At 58.3% G+C, this 24183-nt stretch overlaps 1 protein-coding gene across 1 annotated transcript; it reads right to left on the minus strand.

Moving 5' to 3' along the window:
* Positions 1-1766: 1766 nt before the first annotated feature.
* On the minus strand, positions 1767-24170 carry AHRR (aryl hydrocarbon receptor repressor). Its single transcript, XM_058680129.1, has 11 exons — positions 24045-24170; positions 19908-19979; positions 17845-18026; positions 11197-11303; positions 6911-7000; positions 6434-6548; positions 5998-6134; positions 4773-4963; positions 4026-4087; positions 3812-3923; positions 1767-3457 (listed from the first exon to the last, which is right to left on the minus strand). The coding sequence occupies exons 2-11, from the start codon at positions 19967-19969 to the stop codon at positions 2659-2661; spliced, it is 1857 nt and encodes a 618-aa protein (XP_058536112.1). The 5' UTR covers positions 19970-19979; positions 24045-24170; the 3' UTR covers positions 1767-2658.
* Between the last annotated feature and the right edge of the window lie 13 nt (positions 24171-24183).

Consider the following 24183-nt stretch of genomic DNA (forward strand, 5'->3'; position numbering starts at 1 on the left):
GTGTCAGCTCTGGGTCGGCCTGGAGTGTGCATCTTTTCCTCCTAAGTATTTCCTCAGCCCCAGCTTAGGCACTGGGTTTGCAAGGCCACAACAGACAATGTGACAAAGCCTGTGCCAGCTTCCCATGTGGGCAACAGTTTCACTCCACTTCCCATCCAGTTCCCTGCTTATGCCTTGGGAAAGCAGTAGATGATGGCCCAAAGCCTTGGGACCCTGCACCTGCATGGAAGACCCAGAGAAAGCTTCTAGCTCCCGGCTTCAACCTGGTCCAGCCTGGACCCTTGCAGTCATTTGGGGAGTGAAGTAATGGATGGAAACTCACTCACTGGCTCACTCACACTCTCTCCCCTCCCCCCTCCATAATGCCTTTCATATAAAACCTTCTTGCCTGCTGTAGATTTACTGAACTTGAGTCCTACCTGCAGGCCAAATGCTTCTGTAGGTCTTATGGCCTATGGGCTTGTGTTCCACATCTGGGCTCTGCAGCGGCGGTGGGGGTGGGGAGAGCGAGGGATATGGACGGGCTACATTGGGGGCTGGTCTCGTCTCCCCTGTGGAGCATGTGGGGTGTAGGGAGGCCTGGTCCTGCCTTCCCCCACGGCAGACGGCAGACGGTGACCTCAGGCTCCACAAGCATCTCATCTGGGGTGTACTCTGATCAAAGGAAGAGAAAGCCCAGCTTCCTGGTCTTGGGAGAGGCCTCTGCCCATGCCCGAGGCTCATCTCCCCAGTAGAGTCACCTGCTGAGTCTGGTGGTCCCCTGAGGGCTTCCCGGCCCCCAGTCCTTGCTGGTGTGGGGGAGGGGCTGAGAAGGCCTGTGTTGGACCATTATTGCAGGGCGTCCATCAACCAACACACACCAGAAGGAAGTAAAGTGGCTTCATTCAGAAAATCAAGTAGACAGCTCCACTTGGGCTAAACTCATATTGACATGTGGTTTATTTTATGTCCTATTGCACACTGAATACAAAATATCGCGTGAGAAATATATGAGGGAACTCTTCATAAAGGCACTGAGAGTAGCATCCTAGTGTGTCAGTCTCAAAACTCAGCAAAGCCATTTGTTCCAATGGAATTCACAAGCCCTAAGGAAGGATGTGGATTTCACTCCCTCTTCCCTCCCATCCCCATTATATTTGATTTTAATAACTTCCAGGTATACATGTATAAGCAAAAGTTCCACACACCAGGAAAATGCAAACTGTGAATACAGTGACATCACACACGCCATTTCCCTCCTTCCTGTGACATCACACAACTACCTCCCGCATTCCCCTAACTGGTGACATCACACTTGCAACTCCATGTTCTCATGACTGGTGACATCATACACCTGCCTCCATGTTCTTGTCACTGTCCCCTCTACCAGGGTCTGGGGAGGAAGTGGCGAGAGATCACAGAATCTTGGGCTGGTGCAAGCTAGGGGGCTGCAGGAGCATGTGGGGGTCCTCAGTGCCAGACTGCCAACACAGCATGACCTGTCATGTGCCCCAGTGGGGGGGACACAGGACAGGGTGAGGTGTTTTTCAAGGAGGAGCCAGCTACATAGCAATGTCTGGTTCCACACACTAGTTTGGGGACTCTGGGGTTTCCATGCTGGTGGGTCACTGCTGCTGCTCCAGGCAGGCCTGGAGGGCACCCAGGATCTGCACCAGGCGGTCCTACTGGAGGAGAAGGCACTTGGCTGGGAAGCAGAGGGGGGCAGGGAAGAGGCTGAAGCCCCACTCTGTCTAAACACCACAGAGGAGGCGACACAAGGCCCAGCTTGTGGACAGAGTCATACCAGGTGTCCAAGTCCCTGTGAGGCTGTGTGTCCAAGTGGCTGTGCTCATGGACAGTTAGGCCATTGGACATGACCATGGCTCCTGCCCACCGTAGCCTGGCACCAAGTTTCAGAGAGCCCCGAGGATCGAGCAGATATGAGGTCACTTAGCCTTTCCCCTTGACTTGCTTCCACGGTTAGCAGTGCCAGCCCCCACACTGCCCCAGGGTAAGTCCTCCCAAGATGAGCAGTGGCAGTGGAGGGCCAGCTCCTGGGATCCCACCACAACTGTGTCCCATATGCATTCACCATGGGCAGGGCTAGCCCCTGCTGGCACAGGAGGACACAGGCCGCAGGTTCTGGCCAACAGGCCCTGGTTGAGGCCTCCAGAAGAGGCCACCTCAGAGGCAGACACCCTGTCCCCACCACACAGCCTGTTACAGTCCCTTTGCGGCTCCCTTGCCAGCCACAGGGGCTCTGGAAGAAGTTAGGACCTGTGTCACCTTGGTTGGGGTCCAGGGGACCCCACCATGACATTGGCCCCTCCACCTGCCCTTAATGAGTCTTTCTGGATGTGACCAGAACCCAGACATGAAAATCCGGAGGGAGGCAGGAAGCAAGGGAGGCCAGGGAGGCCCCCCTGCCTGTTCTGCTCTTGCTTTCCACTGCACTGGTGGCCAAGCTGTGACAGCTGCTGACCATGGAGTGGCCCTGTGGAGCACGGACCACCACATGGACAGGCCCTCAGGGACCGCAACTCCTGAAGAGCAGTGAGGCCTGGCAGAGCGAGGTCCCGGAGGGTTACCAGGTTCAGACCCACTGAGGGGCTGGGCTGCTGAGCAGGCTCTGGGCATCCAGGTAGAGGCAGCCCAGGGGTGCTGGTTGTGAGGAGGTGGCTAGGATGGGAATGGGCACTCAGCAGCCCTGGGCGGGGTCAGGGTCATCAAGGCTCCTCGGGGGAATAACTCAGACCCAGTCCCCCGGCTGGCCACAGCCCAGGGGGGCAAGTCCAGGGGCTCGCGCTTAACTGTGGGGGCGGCCCCAGGTGCAGGGGGCTGGTGCTCATGGCAGCCAGCCATGCAGAGAGGCTCGGGGTGCTGTAGCCCGGGCAGGCTGTGGAGGGGCTCCAGGCAGGCACAGGGTGGACGGCAAAAGGGGGGCTGCTCCCTACCATGGACGGGCGCTCCTAGCACCCCGTGCCCCAGGGCCGGGGTATATACCTGGTGCCAGGAGTCTGGCTCTGCCTTCAGGTGTACCCTGGCAGGAAAGGCAGCCAGGGGCGTCCTGGCCACATCACCAGCTCCTGGCCACAGCTGACCAGGGCCATAGTCATCCAGGGTGTCATCGGGTCCAGGGTCTTTCTCTATCTTGATGGACACCTGTGCACCCCGGGGCCCTGGGCCCTGAGCCCTGTCCTGCAGGGGCTTGCTGCTCTGGCTGGCACAGCCAGGGAGGTGGTTCGGCAGGTGAGGTGCAGATGAGCCCCTGAAGGCTCCGGCTGGGGCCTGGATGCCTGGGTAGGACATCCATGGGCTGCGAGGCCCAGCCCGCACACAGGGTGGTCTCAGCCGGGCTCCTCCACCATCGCCATGGGTGCTTGCCGTCCAGGCCGAGGACTGTGTGGATCTTGGGGTCTCCAACCGGCAGGTACACCTGTGGCTCCTTGCCCCGGCATGAAGCTCTTCCTCCTCATCCCTGCACAGAACAGAGGCCACTGGGTCAACATCAGGGGTAGGGGCCCCAGGGCAGACTCCCATCCAGGAGAGACCCACCAGGCTCCTCCCCTTGCCCCCACATCTTTCCCACTAACTCCTCGCTGACCCACATGGCACCATGTCCATAGGGAGGGTGAGATGACCCAGCTGGTCACAGGAGGGGATGGTGTGAAAAGGGCTTCCCAGCAGAGGTGGGTAAGCAAAGGAGATGGTGACCCAGGGAGGGTAAAGCTGGTGCCTGGGCAGCCCTGGCCAAAGAGCCCATCATCTACCACCACCTCTTACCAGCCCCTCCGGGTGGGGCTGTCCCGCCATCTGTGCTGGACCCACTTACCCTAAGGCCTCCTCAGGGCTGCTCCTGAGGCGTAGGCAGGGGGCCCGGGCCCACTGTCCAGCATCTGGCGTCGTCCTGAACATGGAGATGCAGCTGCCTCCGTTGTTCCTCCCTGTTGGGAGGGACAGGAGAGAGGTGGCATGAGAGCCGCAGGGCAGCAGCAGGGTCCCTGCAGGATGCCAGAGCTACCGTAAACAACAGGTCCCAGACGCACCTGCCACATGGCTAGGCCTCTTGTGCAGTCCTGCATCACAGAGGGTCCAGGTTGCCTTGGCCCTAGGAAGGAGGGGAGGACAGGTCAGCTGCATGTGGACAGCAGGAGCAGGGGACACAGATGGGCCAATGACGGGTTTGGATTTTGTTCCAGTCCATGTGAGGTTGACAAGCCCCCACCCTGAAGGCCCTGCAGGGACTGAGTGGACATGCAGCTGTGTGGCCTGACCCCAAGATTCAGAGTCCCAGGGAGCCCAAGGATAGGCCCACACAGAGACGCTGGGCCACTCTCCTGGTGCTAACCCCTATCAGGACCTAAGTTGGAGCCAAACCCTGTGTTGATGGGTCCAAGCCAGTCTCTTGCATCGTCCTCCACTGCCCAGACCCAGCTTCCTGGGCATCTCTGCAGGACGTCTGAGACCACGGACCAGGGAAGCAGGCCCAGAAGAGAGAGTAGAAGGCACAGGGCAGAGAGCAGAGGGCAGTGGGTGGAGCATGACCTACCTTTGCGCCTGCCGGAAGGCGCAGGGTAGGGCCTGCAGTTCACCATGCAGCCGCCAGGAGGCATCTGAGCTCCCAGAAACGCCAACGGGGGTGAGTGCGGGCGGGTGCAAGGGGATTGTGTTGCTGGGGTGTAGTGGATGTAGGGTGTAGCAGTTGAGGGCTGCTGCGTCTGTGTCAGGAAGTCCAGCCACTCACAGCGGAAGCAACCACGGCAAACCGTGGCGGCGCCAGCCTCTCCACTCACCTGGTGTCTGCAGGGTCCACCCGGTGCTTGGGCAACAAGAGCGTGCCCTGCGTGCTCACGACCGCCGTGGGGGGCGGCAGAACCGGCACCGCAATGCAGAACAGCGAGAGCCGCGGGGGCAGCACCGAACCCGACGGCGCCTTCTTCTTCTGCCCAAACAGGAACTTGAGTTTTCCCTGGAACTGCATTGTCTGTCAGGAAGTAGGGGTGGACATGGTGTTAGGGGTGAGATCATAGGGCCATGACACCCCCTGCCCTGCCTGAGGTTGCCACCTAGACAGCCTGTCGGGCAGGGACAAAGGTGTTGCCACAGGAGGCCTGGCCACGGACACCAGGACAAATAAGAAGTCCTGAGCAGCCCAACAGCCCTCATCCTGAATGCTGGACAGTCCAGGTTCCCGCTGACCTACAGTCACCACATCCTGATGTCACAGTCCACAGAGGGTCCACAGGAAGTCCACACAGACCCCTGGGCCACAATCCAGGTGGGAAGGTCCCGGGTCTCAGTCTGTGAGGTGGGCAGGGCTGGGACAGGTGGATGTTATCCTGGTGCCAGGTGAATGCCTATTTTCAGATGAGCAGAATCACATGGTGGGGCACCCCAAAGGTCCATTTGGAAAAGATGGGGCTGAAGGGGCTGGCATGATTGGGTAGTAGCCTAAATCCCCCCTGTGGCGCCAGCATTCCATTTGGGCACTCCACTTTTGATTCAGCTCCCTGGTCACTGACTGGGAAAAGCAGTGGACAAGGCCCAGCACTGGGACCACCGCACCTATGTGTGAGACTCAGATGGAGCTCCCAGCTCATGGCTTCAGACCAGCTCAGCTCCTGGTGTTATGGCTATGTGGGGAGCGAACCAGGGAATGGAAGATCTCTCTGTCCCTGTAACTCTGAACAGATGATTTTTATTAATTGATGATTTTAACTCTGTGTTATGCTGTGTGGGGGAGACACAGTCATGGGTTCGCCATCTCCATAGGCGCAGCTCCAGGGCCTCAGGGTGAGGCCAAGGCAGTCTCAGAAGCATCCAGGACCGAAGGTAGGGATGCTGACAGGTCCTGACAGAGGGCCCTAAGCTTGGTGGGAGCGTGTGCGAGCTGGGCTCAGTGCCTGCGGGGCCACAGGGAGCGGGTGTTTCAACCCCGTCCCTCCACCCCTGGTCCCTCCCCACCCCACCCCTCCACTGTCTGCCCCACCCCCCTCCAAGGGAAGGACCTGCACTCACCAGGAAACCCGAGGTGCTGTCCAGTAGGCATCGGACACGGCACACGAAGCAACGAGTAAGAAAGGCAGCGAACTCCGCCGGCGCACCTGGGCCCCCATCCTGGGCCCTGAGCAGCCGCCCCAGGATAGGGTCCTCTCCTGCAGGGGCGCATGGGGAGGCTGGTACAGAGCCGCAGCCAACAGGGGAGGCTGTGGCGCCTTGGAAAGCATCCTGCATGGCTTCTTCATTCTCCCTCACCGACTCCAGGTGTGTGGCCTCATCTGCCAGCCGGACCATCACGTGGAGTTGAGGTGCATCCCCCAGCCTACACCTGCCACCTCTGAGGGGCCCTGAGGTCCCACCGGTCAGAGACTACCCCAATTTCTGTGCTGTGTGTGAGTGGTGGGGTTGGACAAAGCCCCCAGTCCAGTGGAGGCGGGACCAGGTGATGACCTACCTGCCTCTGCAGAGACCGCGTGTGGTGGGTCCATGGCCCAGTGGAGCTGGCGGCAGAAGTCCTGGCGGTCGTCCACATGGATGTAATCGTAAACACTCTGATGCATCACGTCTGTCTGTGAGGACAGCCACGCTCAGTGCCTGACCCCAACACAAGGTGAGGGACACCTACATGCAGGAACCCACAGAGAGGGGTACCACACACCCTCTTGGGCGAGGCCAGGAAGGAAACCCCAGCATGACCTGGCCTTGCCACGGGTGGGGGAGGGGTGCCCCAGGCCAGCTAACAAGGTTGGAGCCAGTCGCATGGGACTGCCATCCTGCGCAGGAGCAGAAGCAGGGACTGAACACCATCTCCCTGACCCTGTCCCTGCCCTGGGCTGGCTCCTTCCCCCAGCCCTGCACCCAAGCCCAAGGCCAGTGAGGGACTAGCCCAGGGGCCTGAGCCAGGTCTCAGGGCACCATCCACCTTGCTCACCTGGTGGAAACCCAGGTAGTCCACAATGGTGGCTGAGGCGTAGAAGATGCTGCCCTCCGCACTGACCACCAGCGCGAAGCCATCCAGGGACTACAAGAAACAGGGGAGGCAGTGTTTTGGGGGGAATGGCTGACTTGGTTCAGCACAGAAGTCACACTGGTGGCCCTCAGGGAACATTCTGACCACATAAGCACGGTGTCCTCATGAATGTGATCACAGAACACGATGACATCAGAGGTCTGACCACAGAACGTGGTGATTTCATAGGTCTGAAAACACAGCCTGACGTCATTGGGCTGACTACACGAGCACAGTGTCCTCAGGATCTGACCACAGAATATGATGACATGGGCCTGACCACATGGGCATGGTGACATCACAGATCTAACCCATGAGATGATGATGTCACAGATCTGACCACATGGGCACTGGGTCTGCTCTTGCCTGCAACACCAGCCAGTGGGGCTCAGGGGCCAAGAGACATGGTACCCCTGGCGGCCTGACCCAGGGGTAGAGCTTGCTCCCTCTTACCCAGCTGGGGTGAAGTCTGGGCTGCCAAGGGGCTCTGGGCCACACCTGGGAACAGCTGGGAAAGCCTAGCCCCCCACTGCCACCCCTTGCTCCATGGGCAGGACACCTCAGCCAGGAGCCAGGACCAGATTTCACAGGGCCCAATCCTCTTGATTGGGTCAGCACTGCCCACTTCCCTGGGCTGGGGTTCAAGCAGAGGTAGGGTGGGGCGTTGCGGGAAACAGAGGCCCCAGCACCGACAGATAGGGCCCCGGATCTGCTCACCCCGTACGCCCCCCATGCAGGCCTGCGAAGGCGCAGCTGGCAGAGCCAGGCTCAGCACGAAGCCCTGGCGCGTGCCGCCTCGCCTCGCTGCGAGGCCCGGCTAAGAATAGTTCAAAGGCGGAGGGCAGCGCCAAGCCCCGTGCACGCGAGCAGCCTCAGGAAGGGCTTTACGAGCTGACTCATGACCCAGCCATTCCTGGACTGGACGAGTCATCTGGTTCCAATATCCACGCTCCGCGCCGCCAGCTCGTCCCTGCGTGGGGCCGATTGCGGGAGCATGAGCTGCACACGTCCCCTCCCCTCATCCTGCAACAGCTCTGTTTAAATTGGGGGCACATAACGAAATTATTGCCTTTCGCCTCGGGGGACCGCAGCACCAGCAGCCGCGGACGCTGCACCTGTGTGCCCCACACGCAGCCCCGCCCGTCAGAGCCTTGGCAGAGCCGGGACTTCCTCCGGCAAATCCTACGAGTGCCTCCAGTCCCGCGGCAGGAAGCGGCAGGCACTTCCACGGTTATTTCTGTCAAGGTCACGCACGAGGGGGTGGCTCCCCGACGGCCGTCGTCACGGCGACCGGCCGCACGCGAGCGCTAGTCACGCGAGCGGGCACCAGGCAGGCGGCCGGGCGACTGGCCCCGGGCGCCTGGAGCCAGATCACTCACGGCTGCCAGGGGCTTGCGTGCGAGCAAGTGACCGGTTGTTGACAGCTCCCACAGGCGGTCAGAGAGCCGCCCACGCCTGCCACGAAGCAGCCACAGCTCGTGGAAGCTTCTGGAAGACACGGTTCTCCAACACCCTGCAGTGACTGGGTAGGTGCAGCCTGGAGGGTCCTGGTTGGGTGAGGCTGTAAGATTTGGGTTGCAGCCAAGACACACTCAGGCACCCCTTGGCAGCTCCTGGGGGCCCATCCACACATGAGCAGTGCAGAGTTCAGCTTGGCTGCTGGCACTGGGTCTTCCACTGAATCCAAGGTGCAGTCCTTGGGTGAAGTGGGCACACAGGGGCAGCCCCATCCTGGGCAGCAGGGACTCTTGTCTGGTTGCCCTGGAGATGAACACGGCCAGGTCATTGCTCACTCAGGCGGCTCCCAGACCTTGGTTTGGAGTTCTCAGCTGGGACCACCGCCTGCCCCTATCCCTAAGGAGGACAAGTGGCCTGGGCACCTTTGAAAGCACACGGCATCCTATGGTAAAGCAGCCAGGATTCAGGTATCCCCAGCACCCACCATAGTGGAGTTGCCCTGCCCTTCCTGTCTGGAACCCTGATGGACAACCAGCCTCCGGTGCTAGGACAGCCCTTTATCCTCCAGCAAGTGTAGGCACTGATGCTGCAGGCCAACTCAGGCACCTGTGGACACTGTCCCAGAAGCCCCCCAGTCAGGGTACTGTTCCACACCACAGTGAGGCTCCTGCACACAGCCCTCACATGTGACCTGTGCAGTGTCAGGGCAGAGCTGTCAGAGGGGCCCATGCTCCCTGTATCTTCTCCACCACGTCCATATTGCAGAGCAGCCTCTGTTGGCCATGGTCACCCCCTTCTCTGGCTACAGGTGGGAACAGCTCTCGGGTTCTGGTCTCTTGTGTGGCCACCCTTAGCCAGTCCAGGCAACCCAGCACCAACTGTGTGGCACAGCTAGCCACATCTGCAGGGGGCAGGATGGGGGTCCTGAGCCTTTGAAGGTACTCAGAACCAATACCCAGATGGACAATCAGACAGAAACCACTGAGAATAGTTCAAAGCAACAGGATGGCCATGGTCAGCCCTCTGGAGCCGAAGAGAAGGTGGATGGACAGGCCAGGCACACAGGCAACTGCTGTGAACAAGACACAGGCCCTGTGGACCCGGTACAGGACACACACTGTGGCCAAGCAGAGGACATGGGACAGGAGGCCTGAGACTAGTCTCCCCGGGATGCACACAGCAACCAGACACAGAGGACAGGAGAAACAGCCCCAGGGACCTAGGGCAACATGGACAGCCCTGGCCGCCGGACACCGATTCCTGAAGCAGAGGACAAGGAGAAAAGGAAGCAGCTAAAACTCCCAATTATGGGAAACAGATGTACTTCCTGGCTCCCCAAGGTCCTGCTGGGAGATCAGTAGACCCTTCGCGACAAAGCCTCCAGTGAGAGTGGAAATGGACTGGCTGTGAGCTGAGACACAGCTCAGTGCCCACAGACAGCCGCATGACCAAGTTGCAGCTTGACGCCCCACGGACAGCTGGGATGTTACACGGGGCCCTATTAACGGCTGTGTGAGTGATGAGAATTCTTCAGCAGAAACAAGAGGGCCAAGAAGGGGATAATGTCCCTAAGGCACAAATGAAGGAACTGAGGGTCAGTGCTCTACGCCAGAAAACACCAGTGGAGTATGAGACCATGCCCAGCCTGCACCTGGGAGGGTTGGGGACTTAGGGAGGAGCAAGACCATAATAGAACCAGGGGAGAGTACAGGACCAGTACCACAGGTTGCGCTGACCCCAAAGGCCTTTAACACCTGACGGCCGACACCACAAGTACGGGAGTGATCTATGTACACACCTGCCACACATACTCAAAGATGTATAGACACACCTGTGCACTCAAATACATGCATATTTCCTGTGTGGACAACAGTACACACACAGACCTGTATATACTCACACACACTTTCTGTGTGGACAGTGCTCACGCACATATTTAGACCTGTGCACACTCACATGCACACTTCCTTGTAGACTAAGTGCACACTCATACACATGCACACTTCCTGTGTGGATGATGGTGCACGTACACATACTTACACCTGTGTGCGTGTATACACACACACACACACACACACTTCCTGTGTAGATTGCAGGAGGAAAACACCTCCTCCCCCAGCCCAGAGTAAGGACCTCACAGTCAGAGCAGCCCCTGAGTGGACATAGGATTGTGACCGTGCTAGGCAGGTGTGTAACAGGGACCAGGTACTGGCAGCTGTAGGAGCTGGGTCCAGGCCAGAGTGGGCAGCAGAGAGCAAGGCCAAGCTGTCGCCGGGCTCCACTGCACCCAAACCAACCTCCGGCCCACAAGGGGCTGCCGCTTCACCTGGGGGAGGGGGTTGAGGAACTCCTGCATGTAACCTGTTTGTCGGAGCCCAGCTGGAGCACGTTGGCAGGCACGTGCCCTCCTCCATCTACACTTCCTTTCCTGGCTGCCCACAGCCTGGGGGCTGCAGCCATGACATCTCTGCTGACCCCCATGCCCACCCCAGCTCCATCCTGGCACAGGAAAACATGGGCCAGGACTGGCAGCAACATCTCCACCTCAGAGTCTGCTGCTGGAGGGTTCCCCTAGTGACGCTGAGGACAGTCAGACAGACGGACGAATTTCCAGGTGTGAACCAGGCTGGAGTCAAGTGGAGAAGCTCAAGGCAGCCTTTCCTGAGGACCTAACTTGGGGGGTGGGACTCCCATGAGAGACACAGAATGAAGTGAGTGAAGGCACCCCCATCCCCCACCAAGGCACTCGCCTCCAGCAGCAGTCGCCCCTCCAGCACAGCAGACCCTCCGCGGGGGTGGATGTCTCCTGGTACACTGGCCCCGGCCACTGGCCGCCGGGCACGTCTGTCCTGGACAGCTGTGGGAAAGGAACACAGGTGAGCTCTGGCCAGACCAAGGCCCTGTGAGGTGTCCCCTGCACCCGCCTAGCACAGACAGTGGCCCCTGCCTAGGTCTACAGCTCCAGGCTTGAGGTAGGAACCAGGACTCAGGCCAGATCAGCACGTGGAGGTGGAGCCCCAACCCTAGAGTGCCCCAACACCTGCAGCTCCACCCACAAATGCCCACATCCCTGAGTCACCTGGCTCAAGAGTTCCCCTGGGAGAGGCAGAACGCCTCCCAGCAGGCTGGTCCTGATGCACCACCTGCTGTGTTCCAGGACCCCACTCACAGGTTATGGCCACTCCCCCTGGTGGACGGGGGAGTCACTGCAGGCATCCACATCCCAGGGACATCCCAGCTGCCTGTGGAGTGTCTCAGGGTCATGTGACATTTCTGGGGCTCCGCCAGTGCAGGGGTGAAAGTTCATGAGTCACCTAGGGCTGTCTCCACGCTCTACACCCCCACCATGGCCTGTCAGGGTTCCCACCTGGAGTCCAGATGCTGGCTTACCACTCCTGCCAATCTGACTTGTGTCTGATGTCCAGGCCTGCACCATGGCTGGGATCCTTCACCCCAAAGCCAGTGGCATCCCGCCCCCAGAGGCCACCATGTGGGACCATTGCCACAGATCTTAGTGGGAGGTGCAGAGGATCCTCAAGGAAGCCCAGGAGACAATGGCCCCTCTGTTGCAGGGGCCTGCATTTGTGTTCACCTGCTGGGCACGGAGCCCATGGTCCCTGCCAGGGTACAGCCCCAATCCAGAGAACAGGAGGCGTCCTTTGCAGTTCCCAAACGCTGCCCACTGCCCTCAGTTATCCACACCCTGCAGGCCCAGGCTAGAGACTAGGCTAGTCAGGGACAATGGCAGCGCCATGTATTTTCAACTCCACTTCAACCCCCATTTCCCCACCATCCCCAGTGAGGACTGGGACCCCTGCCATTTGTCCCTGTGTACCCAGAGTACAGCCAGGGTCTGGAAAGAAGGGAACGAGAGTGGGGTCTGGGGTTGGTCCCTGCTGGCCAGGACTCCCAAACCTGCTCCTCGCAGCCGAGGGTCCTCCCAGCCCGACATGGGCCTCAGCATCACCCAGCCCCTGGCTCAGGTCTGGGTTCCAAGGGTAGTCAGGGCGGGCCTGGGGGCACTGAGGTCCCACAATGAGCTCTGGCCACAGGAGTCCCTACAGGCCCCGCCCCAGCCCCCGTCCAGCGCCCGCTTTCCCGGCTTTCCCGCGCCTCGGCGGCTGTCCTGCCCCCGCCCACTTCCCTTCGGCGCCGCTGCGGCTGTCACGCGATGGGGCCCGGCCAGGGCCTCGCGTGCGAGTGCAGCTGCCGCACCCCCTCCACCCCGCCCCAAGGGTCTGCGTCCCCACCGCGGCCTCTGCATGGGCCCAGCCAGGCCTCTCTGGCCAGCTGTAGCTGCGGGCTGACCCCCACTGGGGATTAGGGGGTTCATGGACTGGAGGAGGCACAGGTTGGGGATGGCCGTGTCCTGGCCTCAGGGCTGTGAGCTGGGAGCCAGGTTCTTCCAGGGTCCCTAGAGGGAAGGGAGAGGACAGAGACCCTTAAGGATTCCCAACCCCCCTTAACAGACTGGGTCAGAATCTGCAGACACTGCTTGCATTGGAGCAGACAGCATGCGGAGAGTAAGTGGTGGTGCCTGCCAATCACAGGGTGAGAGGTCGCAGACACCCACACCTGTTCCCACCCCAGGGTACAAAGCTAAGTGTCCCAATAGCCATGTGGACCCTCCCCCCAAGAAGCCATCCATGGTCCAGTACCTGGGTATAGCCAGGTGTGACCATGGACAGTGAACCAGCAAACAGGGCCATGTGTTCTGTCTGAGATGCCACCATGCTGCCTCTGGCTCCTGGATACCCCGGGTGGTAGCGCTGGGCAGTGGACAAGCAGCTGAGGCTCAGCCTGTCATGAGGGGTGGATTTAGATCCTCGGCAGGCAACCGACAGCCCAGGCCCAGCAGGGCAGAAACTAAGACAAGACAGGATGGAGAGAGGGGCTGAGCGAGGTGACAGGCCCAGGCAGAGAGGAGGGTGATGAGTCAGTGCAGGGTTGCACTTGCAGTGGCTGGAACCAGGCTGCTGCTATGGATGCCCTGAGGTTAGCAGGCACAAGGCAGGTATTTTGGGATAGGTAAGTCCCACTGACAGGAACGCCTGGGCCAGCGTCTCTGGCTGCACCTGCTCCAGGACTGGGACACATGAGGGGCTGCCCCCTGAGGGTCTCATCGGCTCAGAGAAGCTTGAACCCCACAGGGAACCTTCCCAATCCAGTCCAGATGCATTCACATGGTGTCAGTGGATGAATCAGCACTGGACCAATGGATTCAGATAGAGACAGCCTCCAAGTGGGGATGGGCCAGGCAGCCACTGAGGACCTGGAGATAAGGGGATCTGCCCCCACCGACTGTGGGAGCCAGACTCCCTCATGTCCAGTGACCCTCCCAGCAGGCCCCACCTGCTGTGGGCCTCTGGAACCCTGAATCATTCCTCAGACCCAGTGTCTACCCAATGACCCTCACTCAGATGCTGCTGCTTCTTTGAAGGACCCTGGCCCATGTCCAGCAGTGTTGTTCCAACTAGGCACCACAATGCACCTACTGCCAGGAATGGCAGAGCTAGGGGAGGATGGGGAGTGGGTCGGGGCCCCCACCCCTCCCCCAGATGCTCCTGCAGATGCCTATACAAACTTATTGGGGTTTTGGCATGTTTAGGCTCCCCCTTTGTCTTCCAGATTTGCCCAAGAAGATGATGCAGGATGACAAGTGAGCCACTCAGTGAATGTGTTGTCTCCTCCCCATGACGTCCCTGCACCTGATGCTGCTCTCTAAATGTGGCCCAGATGGTCTCCATGCTCTATGGGCAGGGTTGGTGGCCGTATTAGAAGGCTGACCACCCGTTGGGTCTCACAGGCACTCAGGGCCCACAGGTCACCAGGGGTGTAGGCCACTCCAGTCCAGCACATGTGGGACCAGCTGTAGGGGTGTCGGGTCTATGAGGGCCTCCCAAAGAGTAGGGTGGAGGGTGAGGACAGTACCAAGATGCCCAGGCCTGCCTGAACATCGCCACCCACATCAGGCTGCAGTAGACTCCTGGAGCATAGGAAGCCAAGTCCACTCTACCTAGGGTCCATCACCTTCTCATTCCTCTGTCCCATGTGGAAACTCGTCTCCCTCCACCCCAGGTAGAACTGGCAGTTCAGCTTGGACCCTGGGGACTGATGCTGGGGTGTGTGACCATATAGGCCAGTGTGAGTGCTTGTGAGGGTGTGAGGGGCACACATGACTTCTGTGAGCACCTGGTGGTGAGAGAGTAGGCAGGTACATGTGTAAGATGCATGTCAGACATATGTGAGATGCATATGTGAAATGTGTGTGGGGGTGTGAGAGACATGTGTGAGATGTGAGAGATGCGTGAGATGTATGAGAAACATGTGAGGCGTGTGTGAGGTGTGTGGGATGTGTGTGAGATGCATGTGTGTGACAGGAGGGGAGGATTCTTGCCAGCAGCGAGGTGTGAACTGTGTTCCTCCTCAGTGCTCAGGCACAGCTGCAGAACACAGGGGTAAGATGCCTTTCAAAGCCCCCACAGAGCATAAACTAACATGCTGCTGCCACATGTCCACACCCTCACACCACACACCGTGCAAGCCACGTGCAGCCTGGTTAGCCATGGTGCCCAAGTCTCAGAAGGCACTATCATGTCCCCTGAATGCAGCTCCCTGCAGAAGGTAGACACAAACTGGCCCTGGGCCTGCCAGGTGCATGGAGCTCTCTTGGTGATATGGCCCTGCCCATCGCTGTCCAGGAAAAAGGACAGCATACAGCATGCTGAACCCCAGGTCAGGAGCCAAGGGGCTAGGGTTTGGGGGTGGGCAGTGAAGCAGGGCCAGCCACAGATGCACCGTGCGCCAAGGCAGCAGCCCCACAGGCCCGGGAGTTACTCCCAGTCAGCACCACAGCCCTGGCATGCCTGAGCCTCCCTTCCAGTCATGCACCTTCCCTCATGTCACATCCAGAGCGGCCCTACAGTCATATATCCACATATATATATATACACATATCCAGAGCCACCCCTTGTGTCATATGCCCAGATCCACTGCTCATACCAGGTGGGCAGTCACCCCTCACATCACACCCACATCCATCCCACACTTCACGCCAACAGACAGGGAAATGCTACCTCTTGCCGGGCTGCCCTTACATCTTGATAAACCTCAGTTGCTCCCTCCAATGCCTCTTCTCCACCTATGATCACACAGTTCTGGGAGTAGATATGGAGCATGAGGTGGCAGAATTTCAGCAAAAAGCACAGTGCAGTCCACCTGTTGCCGTTTCCCCATCGTTGAGTCTGTGTAAGCACAGACATCTCAGGGGCACATGGCCCTGGACATGCTGGTAAGACCACGGATGTCTCAGGGACAGGCCAGTAAGACAATGGATGGTCTTAGGGACATGCCATCAGGTGTGCATTTCTGATTGAGATCCCAGGAAATGCACTTGGCTCCAGCTCTTATCCCCTGTTCTACACCTGACAAGTACACACAGCTCCCATGTATGTGCACCAAGTTCCGTGGGCACAAGACAGAGATGGCCCTGATGCCACTGCTGGGTAGGTTGGGGACAGAGGCAAGAGGGGAATCCATCCCATGACACAGCCCACACACTGGACCTGGCTGGACTTTGTTGTCACTACCCAGGGTTGTCCATTTCTGGGCCCCTTTCCTTGGCTTGCCCCCAGCCTTAAGGTCTCCCAGGAAGACAGGACCTGCAATTGAGCTGACTAGAGGATTCTGCTGAGACAGGTTGAAGATGGGGGGCAGGGTGTCTCACCCTCAGGGGCCACCACCCAGCACCACCCTGGGCCCTGGCCAGCAAGGAGAGCAGCTGGACACAGTTGCAGGCCTGGCCCTGCCCACGGTTCTTCTTCTCAGGACAAGATCACTTGGTTTTGTTTGAACCCTGAATTTCCCCTTTTGAGATCAGCACAGTTTTTACAGAGTGGAAAACTCTGACCTAGGCAGTTGGCCGCAGAAGAGCAGAAGAGGCTGGCCAGTCCAGTAAGAAGCTTGCAATGCTTCAGGAAGGCGGAGAAAGTAACAGCAGATGTGTCTGAGCACGGTTGAGGGTCCATGAACCGGTGAGGGAAAATGGGGCTGTGCTCATCCTTGGGGAGAAACTCCTAGCTAGTCCCTGTCCTTCCCTAATGGCTTCCCTGGAACATTGATGAGGCAAGCTTGACTGTCCCTCAGTCACCACAGACTGAGATCCAGCTATCATAACTTCCCAGAGTCACCAAAGATCCAGATTCCCACAGCTTCTTGTTGCTGGAAACCACAGATTCAGACCCAAATATCACAGCTAACTGTGTGTCCCTCATCACCACAGAAAAGATCCAGATCCCACAGCTCCCTGGGTGTCCCGGAGTCACCACAGACTCAGATCCAAATCCAAAGTTCTTGATTCTCAGCATCCTGCATGCTGGAAGGTAAGTCAGGAAAGTTCCAGGATTTCCTGTACTATCTAGCAGCATCGCCAACTTTGGTTTCCTTGGTGAAAGGTGTGAGAGAGACCCGGTCTGTATTTCACCGGTGGTGAGTCACGTGGCTCAGAGCCTGTGGCCCACTCTGAACTGTCTTTCCAGCTCATGGCCAGTAAGCCAGATGCACACGCTATGGTGTTCTGAACTGTACCATCAGGCACCACCAAATGCCGTGGAAGGACGGCCGCCACTCGGCCTGTAGGGGACACCCAGACAGGGTCTGAGCTTGCTGGAGATAGCAGGATCAGAGCTTCTCTGAGGTCACCAGGCTCTGGCACTGCCCACGTATCACCTCAGGACTATCCCAAATCCATGTGCTGACCTGGTAGAGCCACTTGACCTGGCTGCCCCAGTCCCACCCTGGGTGACTGCTTTCATTCAGGACAAATGCAGCTTGAACCCCAGTCGGGCATTTGGCTCCAAGGTTCTCCTGAAGCTGGGAGCAGTCTCACCTCACGCTCACAAAGTCAGAGGTTACTCAGGTCTGTGGGTTTCCTTGAACCCCTAGAGATGTCCCAGGATCGCTAATGGACACCTGAAACTTCAGGAGGTTGGGGAGCAGGTCGAGGAGTGGGCAATGGCCCCACAGGACCTGCTTGGCCTACAACAGACACACCTGTGTTGGGGTGAGAGGAGGAAACCCCTCACCCAGAGGATACCAGCCAGAGCCGAGGGTTCTATGGGAGGGGTGGATTTCAGGCTCTGAGAGGCCCCACCCTCAGGTGCAGGACTGCCACCTGTTAGAGTGGGGCTTGGTCTGGAGCAGGGCAGTGGGAGAGCACCTGAAGCACTCCTCCTCCTCCAGCCCTGGCTGCCCTTGCCCCAGCACTGGGCACCCCTTCCCCCTTCCCATGACTGGTTAGCCATGCACCAAGCATCAAGCAGCTCTCCTCTGATCTAGGTGGGCCCAGAAGAGCCAGGTGGACCTAGGGGAGCCCCGGGTGGGCCCAGCAGCCATCCTACCTTGGAAGAAGCTCTTCACCCTGAGGTAACTAACACTGAGACGCAGGACCGAGAGCTTGTCCAGCTTGGAGATGATGTCAGGGGGCAGGGGCAGTAGGCTGGCCAGGTGGTCCAGCTCAGCATTGAGGCGGTCCCGGTGCCTCTTGGAAGGGTTTGACTTCTCAGTTCCCAGGGCAGGCCTCCTGCAGGGGACAGTCACATGGACAAGGTTCAGGGGATTCTTCACGGAGCTGCTGTGTCTCCACTGTGCACCGACCCCCCCAGCCCCCACCTCCCACCGGCCAGGAGGGGCTTAACTAGAGCCTGGGAGCTGCCATCAGGCCAGAGACCTAAGGCTCACATGCAGATGACCACACTGAGGGGCCACAGATGAATCCCGAACCCCAGACTCAGCAGAGATGCAGAGTAGGCAGCCCAAGGACAGAGGTTTGTGGGGGACAAGGGTATGTGAAGAAATCCCTGGCCCCAAATGTATGTGTGTGTGTCTTTGTGCCTGTGTCTGAGTGTGTATATGTGTCTGTGAGCGTGCATGTGTGTGAACATGCATGTTGTATGTGTATGTGCTTGTGAATGTGCATGTATGAAATGACACATCCATCCATTCTTTTTATGTTCACGGTGTTGACCCAAAGCTAACATTTCAGTAGAATCCAACCCTTCCTCAGGGCTCCTGACTCCAACCTGAGGACACCAAGCTCCTGGCCCCAGCCCTCAGGGCCTGTTTCGCCTCTGCAGAAGAGGAGGCTGAGCAGAGCAGAGCACATCAGGGAGAAAAAACTGGCTGCTTCTCCAGAAGAGCTACTGACCAATTTCACACAGATGCTCTCTGAGCCCCAGGTAGATGTATTTCACAAGGAGAGGAGCCACCTGCCAGCACATCTGGTCCACCTGCTGGAGATGGCCACAAGGGACATCTCTTCCCCTGACCTCTCACCTCACAGTGACCTTCCCTTCCCCTGACCTCTCACCTCAGTGACCTTCCTTTCCCCTGGCCTCTCACCTGGCAGTGAGATGGGTCCCTTGGAGTTGACCGAGAAGAGGACAAAGTGGGAAATCATGTCCTTTCACCTCAGCCTGCTCAGGGTCCACCACAATGGACATGGCTTAATGTCAGACTAATGAGATCTATGGGTTAGAGCGGATATACACACTTACTGGACACAGTCACCAGATATACACACCAGCAGTCAAAGGGACATATACATGCGCACACACACACACACACTGAGCACCCACGGAGGTGAGTGAACATCAGCTCGATGCACAGGGCTCATGAGACCACTGGTGAAGCATGTCTGAGGCCAGTCACACAGTCCAGGCTCTGCACCCCGAGACCTGCGATCAGGGAAGCCACCCCTCCTTGAGCCCTGTGGCAGGAGGGGTGTCTCCCTTGCAGCTGGGTGTACTGCATAGCAGTGCTGTCTTGGGAAGGGGTTGAGGGCAGGCAGCTTAGGTGCTACAGGGAAGGAAGGTTTCAGAAAGCACTACTGACACGTCTCCTGCCATCTTGGCTCTAACCATAGGGCCTTGCCCATCCTGTCCCTGTCCTGTCTGTAGGAGGACATTGTGACCCTAGAAGGTCAGGGAGCACAGGATTATAGTTGGTTGGATAATATTTGGAGGAGAACAACCAAATGGCTACCTTTTGCATACCTGATTGGATATCATTTGCATAAGAACAGTTGAGTGGACAGTATGTATATGAGAACACCTGGTGGAATATATAGGACAAAAGGATATCCAAACAAAAGCATTGATGGTTTTGTTGATAAGCTCAATACTTCCTCCCTTATCCTATATGGCCCTCAGTGTATAAAGTTTGATGCCACTAATAAACTACTGCTTTTGACCATCAGTAAGGGTCCACACGTGTTATTATCGGCTCCGTGCACCAAGTTCATCGCTGTGGGACAGCGACACCTGTCCATCAGGAACCCCTGAAGAGCAGCTTCCTAGCATGCATCTGAAGGTCCTGGACACAATCTCTGGCCGCATTCCTCCCAAGCACTCAGGCCCCTTTCCTGCATTGGGAGTGGGGGAAAGGGGGAGAGAGGATACTTCACTGTTTCTGCGTTGGCTTTCTTCTCGTCCTCCCTGCATACACGCACTCCCCAGGAGGGATCATTGTCTGGACCCTGTGGGAGAGAGGAGTCATCACATCAGCCTTGGGCTGACCCTGGGGCCTCCACAGCCTGTGGACAGGGCTCATGCCTCACCCCTCCAAGCAGGACCCCAGGGAGTGATGCTGGATTCCGCACTGCTGCCCACCCCATCCCTGTGCTCTCGTGAGGTGAAGGAGGGGAGCCTCTGGGCCAGCACTGACCGCAGATGCTGCTCCCTGCTCAGAGTGGCCACAATCACTCACTCCAGTCCTTGGCCACCAGACCTCTTCGTTGCGGACACCTCAGCCCACTCTAAGGGATTTGCCAGGCCCTGCTGATCACAGTGAAGCGTCAGTCCCAACACAGCCAGCAGGGAGGGTCGATGGCTGAGCTGCTCAGCTCATCCAGTCCTACAGAGACCTGGGTCTCTTTCTGCCCAGCATCAGCTTCTCTGTACAGTGGACACCCCAGCCCCCAGCCTCCTGCAGCCTGGGCAGTGTTAACCCTAGCCCCTGGTCCTCACCTGACCTCACGTGTGTGCAGTGCTCATACCAGCTCCCAGTTGACCTCACGCATATGAAGCACTCACACTGGCCCCCAACTGACCTCAAACATATGCTGGAAGGGTGAACCCAAAACCAGTTCCCATGTGGAAGGGTTTAAGTGAGCTACACACACACACACACACACACACACACACACACACACACACACACACACTGAGCAGCCTAAGGTAGCTGCACAGCTTTCAGACAAAGTGGAGGGAAGAGCAGCTGGACCAAGGGAGAACAGGATACACATCCCAAGGAGGCAGGATTACTGATAGGTGAAGGACTCCAGAGAACTGCAGAGTACGCCAGACACAGGCAGACATGGTCACAAAGATGAACTTCGCTCAGCCACAACACTGGGGGGCCAGCTCATGTGGCCAAAACAACTTCTGACAAACTTGAAACAACAGAAAGTATAGCACATCCCCAAGATGTAGAATTAAACTAGAAATGTAAGTGGAGCATTTGTCTGTTTGAAAAGTGACATCAATCTAAATCATGATGGGCAAATGAGAACTTCTCAGAGAAAAGCTTAAATATTGTAATTAAAGGAAAATGCAAACTATTCAGATTTTAAGCAACATCTGGAGTTGATTGATATGGGAACAGAATAAACCACGAAGACCCTTAGTCCAACACTGAGTGCTCCTGGGACCCTCAGGACCTTACGCTTATTCCCAGGACATACACCTGTAGCCACCAGCACTCAGACCACCATCAAGGACATCCTGGGGCACAGACAAACACCTACCATGATAGACCCAGCACGTAGACTGAGTGACATGTTACAGTGACATTACCACAAGTACATTTCCCTGAGTCTTGAGCCCACAGCACCCAACCTGTCTCTAGGAACCCAGGAAATTATTTAAAGCTGCAAACTGCACAAGAACATCTCAGCAGAGACAAAAACATCTGTAAAACAAATCCATCACAATTGTTTTGACAGCCTTCTGCATAAGCCAACTCTGATCTGACATCATGTCTAACAGGTCTGGGCTAAGCAAGGCTCCTGCCAGCTCTGCATCCCCATCCCCAATAGCGTACATGCAGAACAGGGACATGCATGGCCACACAGTATGCTCCCAAACACCCCATCCTTCACAAGGACCCCAGGTCCACCAGTGCATCACTGGGTAGACAAGTTCAGGACACAGCCTGGCTATGAGGATATCCAACCCTCCTTGATGTGAAGGCCAGGTGAAGGAGCTGGACACATGCGTGCCAACTTGCTCCTAATGACACCCCCAGGAGAGACAAATCCACAGACAGAAAGACCAACAGCTTCCACTGGTGGCCAGCAGCACAGGACGACGGAATGTTCAGTCAGAGGGCAGATGTGCTCCCTCTGCTAGGTCAGCACACTGAGTGCCACTGTGGTTTTCAGGGTTCATTTATGCCCCACAGATTTCACCCCAGTGACCAATGAACACACCGGGAATGCAGTCCTTGAGCGAATGTCAGTCGGCTACCAGGAGACAAATAGCTAGGGCCTGTAGGGATCAGGTCACAGATAGCCACAGGGGTGCCCTGGTGGTAGGTGGGGGTGAATGCTGGGATATGGAATGCAGGGAGGGGAGGTGGTTGGAGTGTAGTGGGGCCTCAGAAAGTCCAAACTTCCCGGGAAGGCAAGGCAGTGCCTAGCTTCCCCTGTGTCACAGGTGGCCATGTGCATGTGCCTGGCCAGGGTGCTTCTCTGAGGGCTAGCATATGAAGCCCCTCTTGAACACAGACAGAAAACGCCCCAGGCCATACCCAGGCCTGGCCCCAGCCTAGGAGGACAGGCCAGGGACCGGGAGGCCAGGCACTCAGCAGCCTCTCCCCATTGAACCCCTTGAGGTCAGAGGTTCAAGGGGACCGTGCTGATTTGCATCCATCAGGTACAGCCCTAGGTCTGGTCCTGCCAGCCTCGCCCAGCTTCCTGCCCACAGATGCCTCCTCCCCAGAGCCTCTACCAGGAAGGATGTGGGAGAGGCCAGACAGCTGAGGGGCAGGAGGGACCTGGTGGTGAGACCCCCAAGGAAGGGTGTGTGTGTGTGTGAGGAGGGGAGGCCAGGTACGGAGGGGAAGGAGGGACACAGTGGGGAGACCCCAAAGCTCCTTCAAGTAGCAAGAACAGGAATAGCCTTGCCTGGCAGCCATGCTCTGTGGCTAGCCACTGATCAGTTGACCACGGCACTGCTGGCCCCAACATGTAGCTCCTGACACAGGAATTGGCAGAGGCGAAGGGTTCAGGTGGGGGCCTCTCTATCCCGGCCAGTCTCCCTGCCTGATTTGCTGCCTGGGGCCTGGTCTATGCCTGGCCCTACTCAACATGAGCCAAGCACATGGGTGGGAACCTCCCCTGCCCCCCGGCCCCAGGCTCGCTCCATGTTCCTGTGACTGAATGGTGTCCCTGGTCTCGCGAGAGTGTGCTATGCAAGTGGCAGGCAGTGGCTGGTGCGGGCACACAGGAAGAGGGCTAGGCCCAGTGGAATTCCACTGGGCTCTTTGGGCACAGGCTCTGCCCACAGGACAGAGTGCTGCCTCAGAGAAATCAAGTTTCCTGAGCATTTGTCCTGGTGCTAAAGTGGATCTTGCTTGTTGCAGGAGGGACAGAAAGTAGAGAGAAACGAAATGCGTTCCCAGGCCTCTCGCCCACACATACAGCTCCCGGATACACTGAGTCGCTGCCCTGGGGTGGATGTGAAGCCCTGCCTGGCCACTCACAGGGACAGTGGGCAAAAACTGCCAGCCCATGGTCTAAGACCACACCTGCCCCAAACAGGATGGCTAGCACCCAGTCCAGGACCAGCCACAGCCAGAAACACAGCCAGGGCCAGGGTGGACTCGGCTGGGGGACATAGGGCCTGGACCCTAGTGGACTTAGCCTGGGTGGGGGGAGGGGACCAGGAAAGTTGTGCCTGGGCTGAGGTAGACTCCAGTAAAGGGTAAGGCCTGCAAGGGAGTCGACTGGGTGGAGAGGGGGCAGGCAAGCCAAGGATTAGGCCTTAGAAGGATATTGGGCCACTGACAGGCCCAAATTCTGCTCAGGGGACAGTTGCCCTGGCACTGGGTCCAGGGGCTACAGCATGGAGGTCTGGACTGGATAGGTCAGCTGAGGACTACAGGTCCCTGCACACACATGGGAGACAGAGGAAGAACCTGGAGGACAGGGACAGGGGAGGCCTCAGGACCCTCCCCTGGGGTCCTCAGTGAGGGCTCCAACCCCCGGCTGCCTCTTCACAACCTGGGGTCCTCTCAGGTGCTTCCTAAACTGGGATCAAGGCGGGGGCCAGTGTTCGAAAACACCCACTATGGGGGCCCGATACATCAGCCCAGATGGCTCCATGGAAGCGCTGGGTGAGGAACACATACTGTGACCTGGGTTGATTCCCTGGAGACTTGGGCGGGCACCCCCGGGCGCGGACACGGAGGAATGCGGGCAGCCGGTGCGTGGGTGCGAGGGGCGCGCTACCCACCAGAGTTGGTTCCCGAGCGAGAAGCCACCCGCCCCACTCAGACACGCGAACGCCGGGTCTGCCGGCCGTCTCCATCGAGCACTTACCTGGACGGCGAGGCAGAGGCTCGGGCACCCCGGGGGAGCGTGCCCGGGCCGGGAGTTGCGGCGGCGTGGCTGTCTGCGCGGGCATCGGGGGACCAGGCGGCGCGGCGGGCTCCAAGGGCGGCCCCACCCCGGCACGCGA

The sequence above is a fragment of the Ochotona princeps genome, chromosome 23 (assembly GCF_030435755.1).
Source record: "Ochotona princeps isolate mOchPri1 chromosome 23, mOchPri1.hap1, whole genome shotgun sequence".
In the NCBI taxonomy this organism is placed as follows: Eukaryota; Metazoa; Chordata; class Mammalia; order Lagomorpha; family Ochotonidae; genus Ochotona; species Ochotona princeps.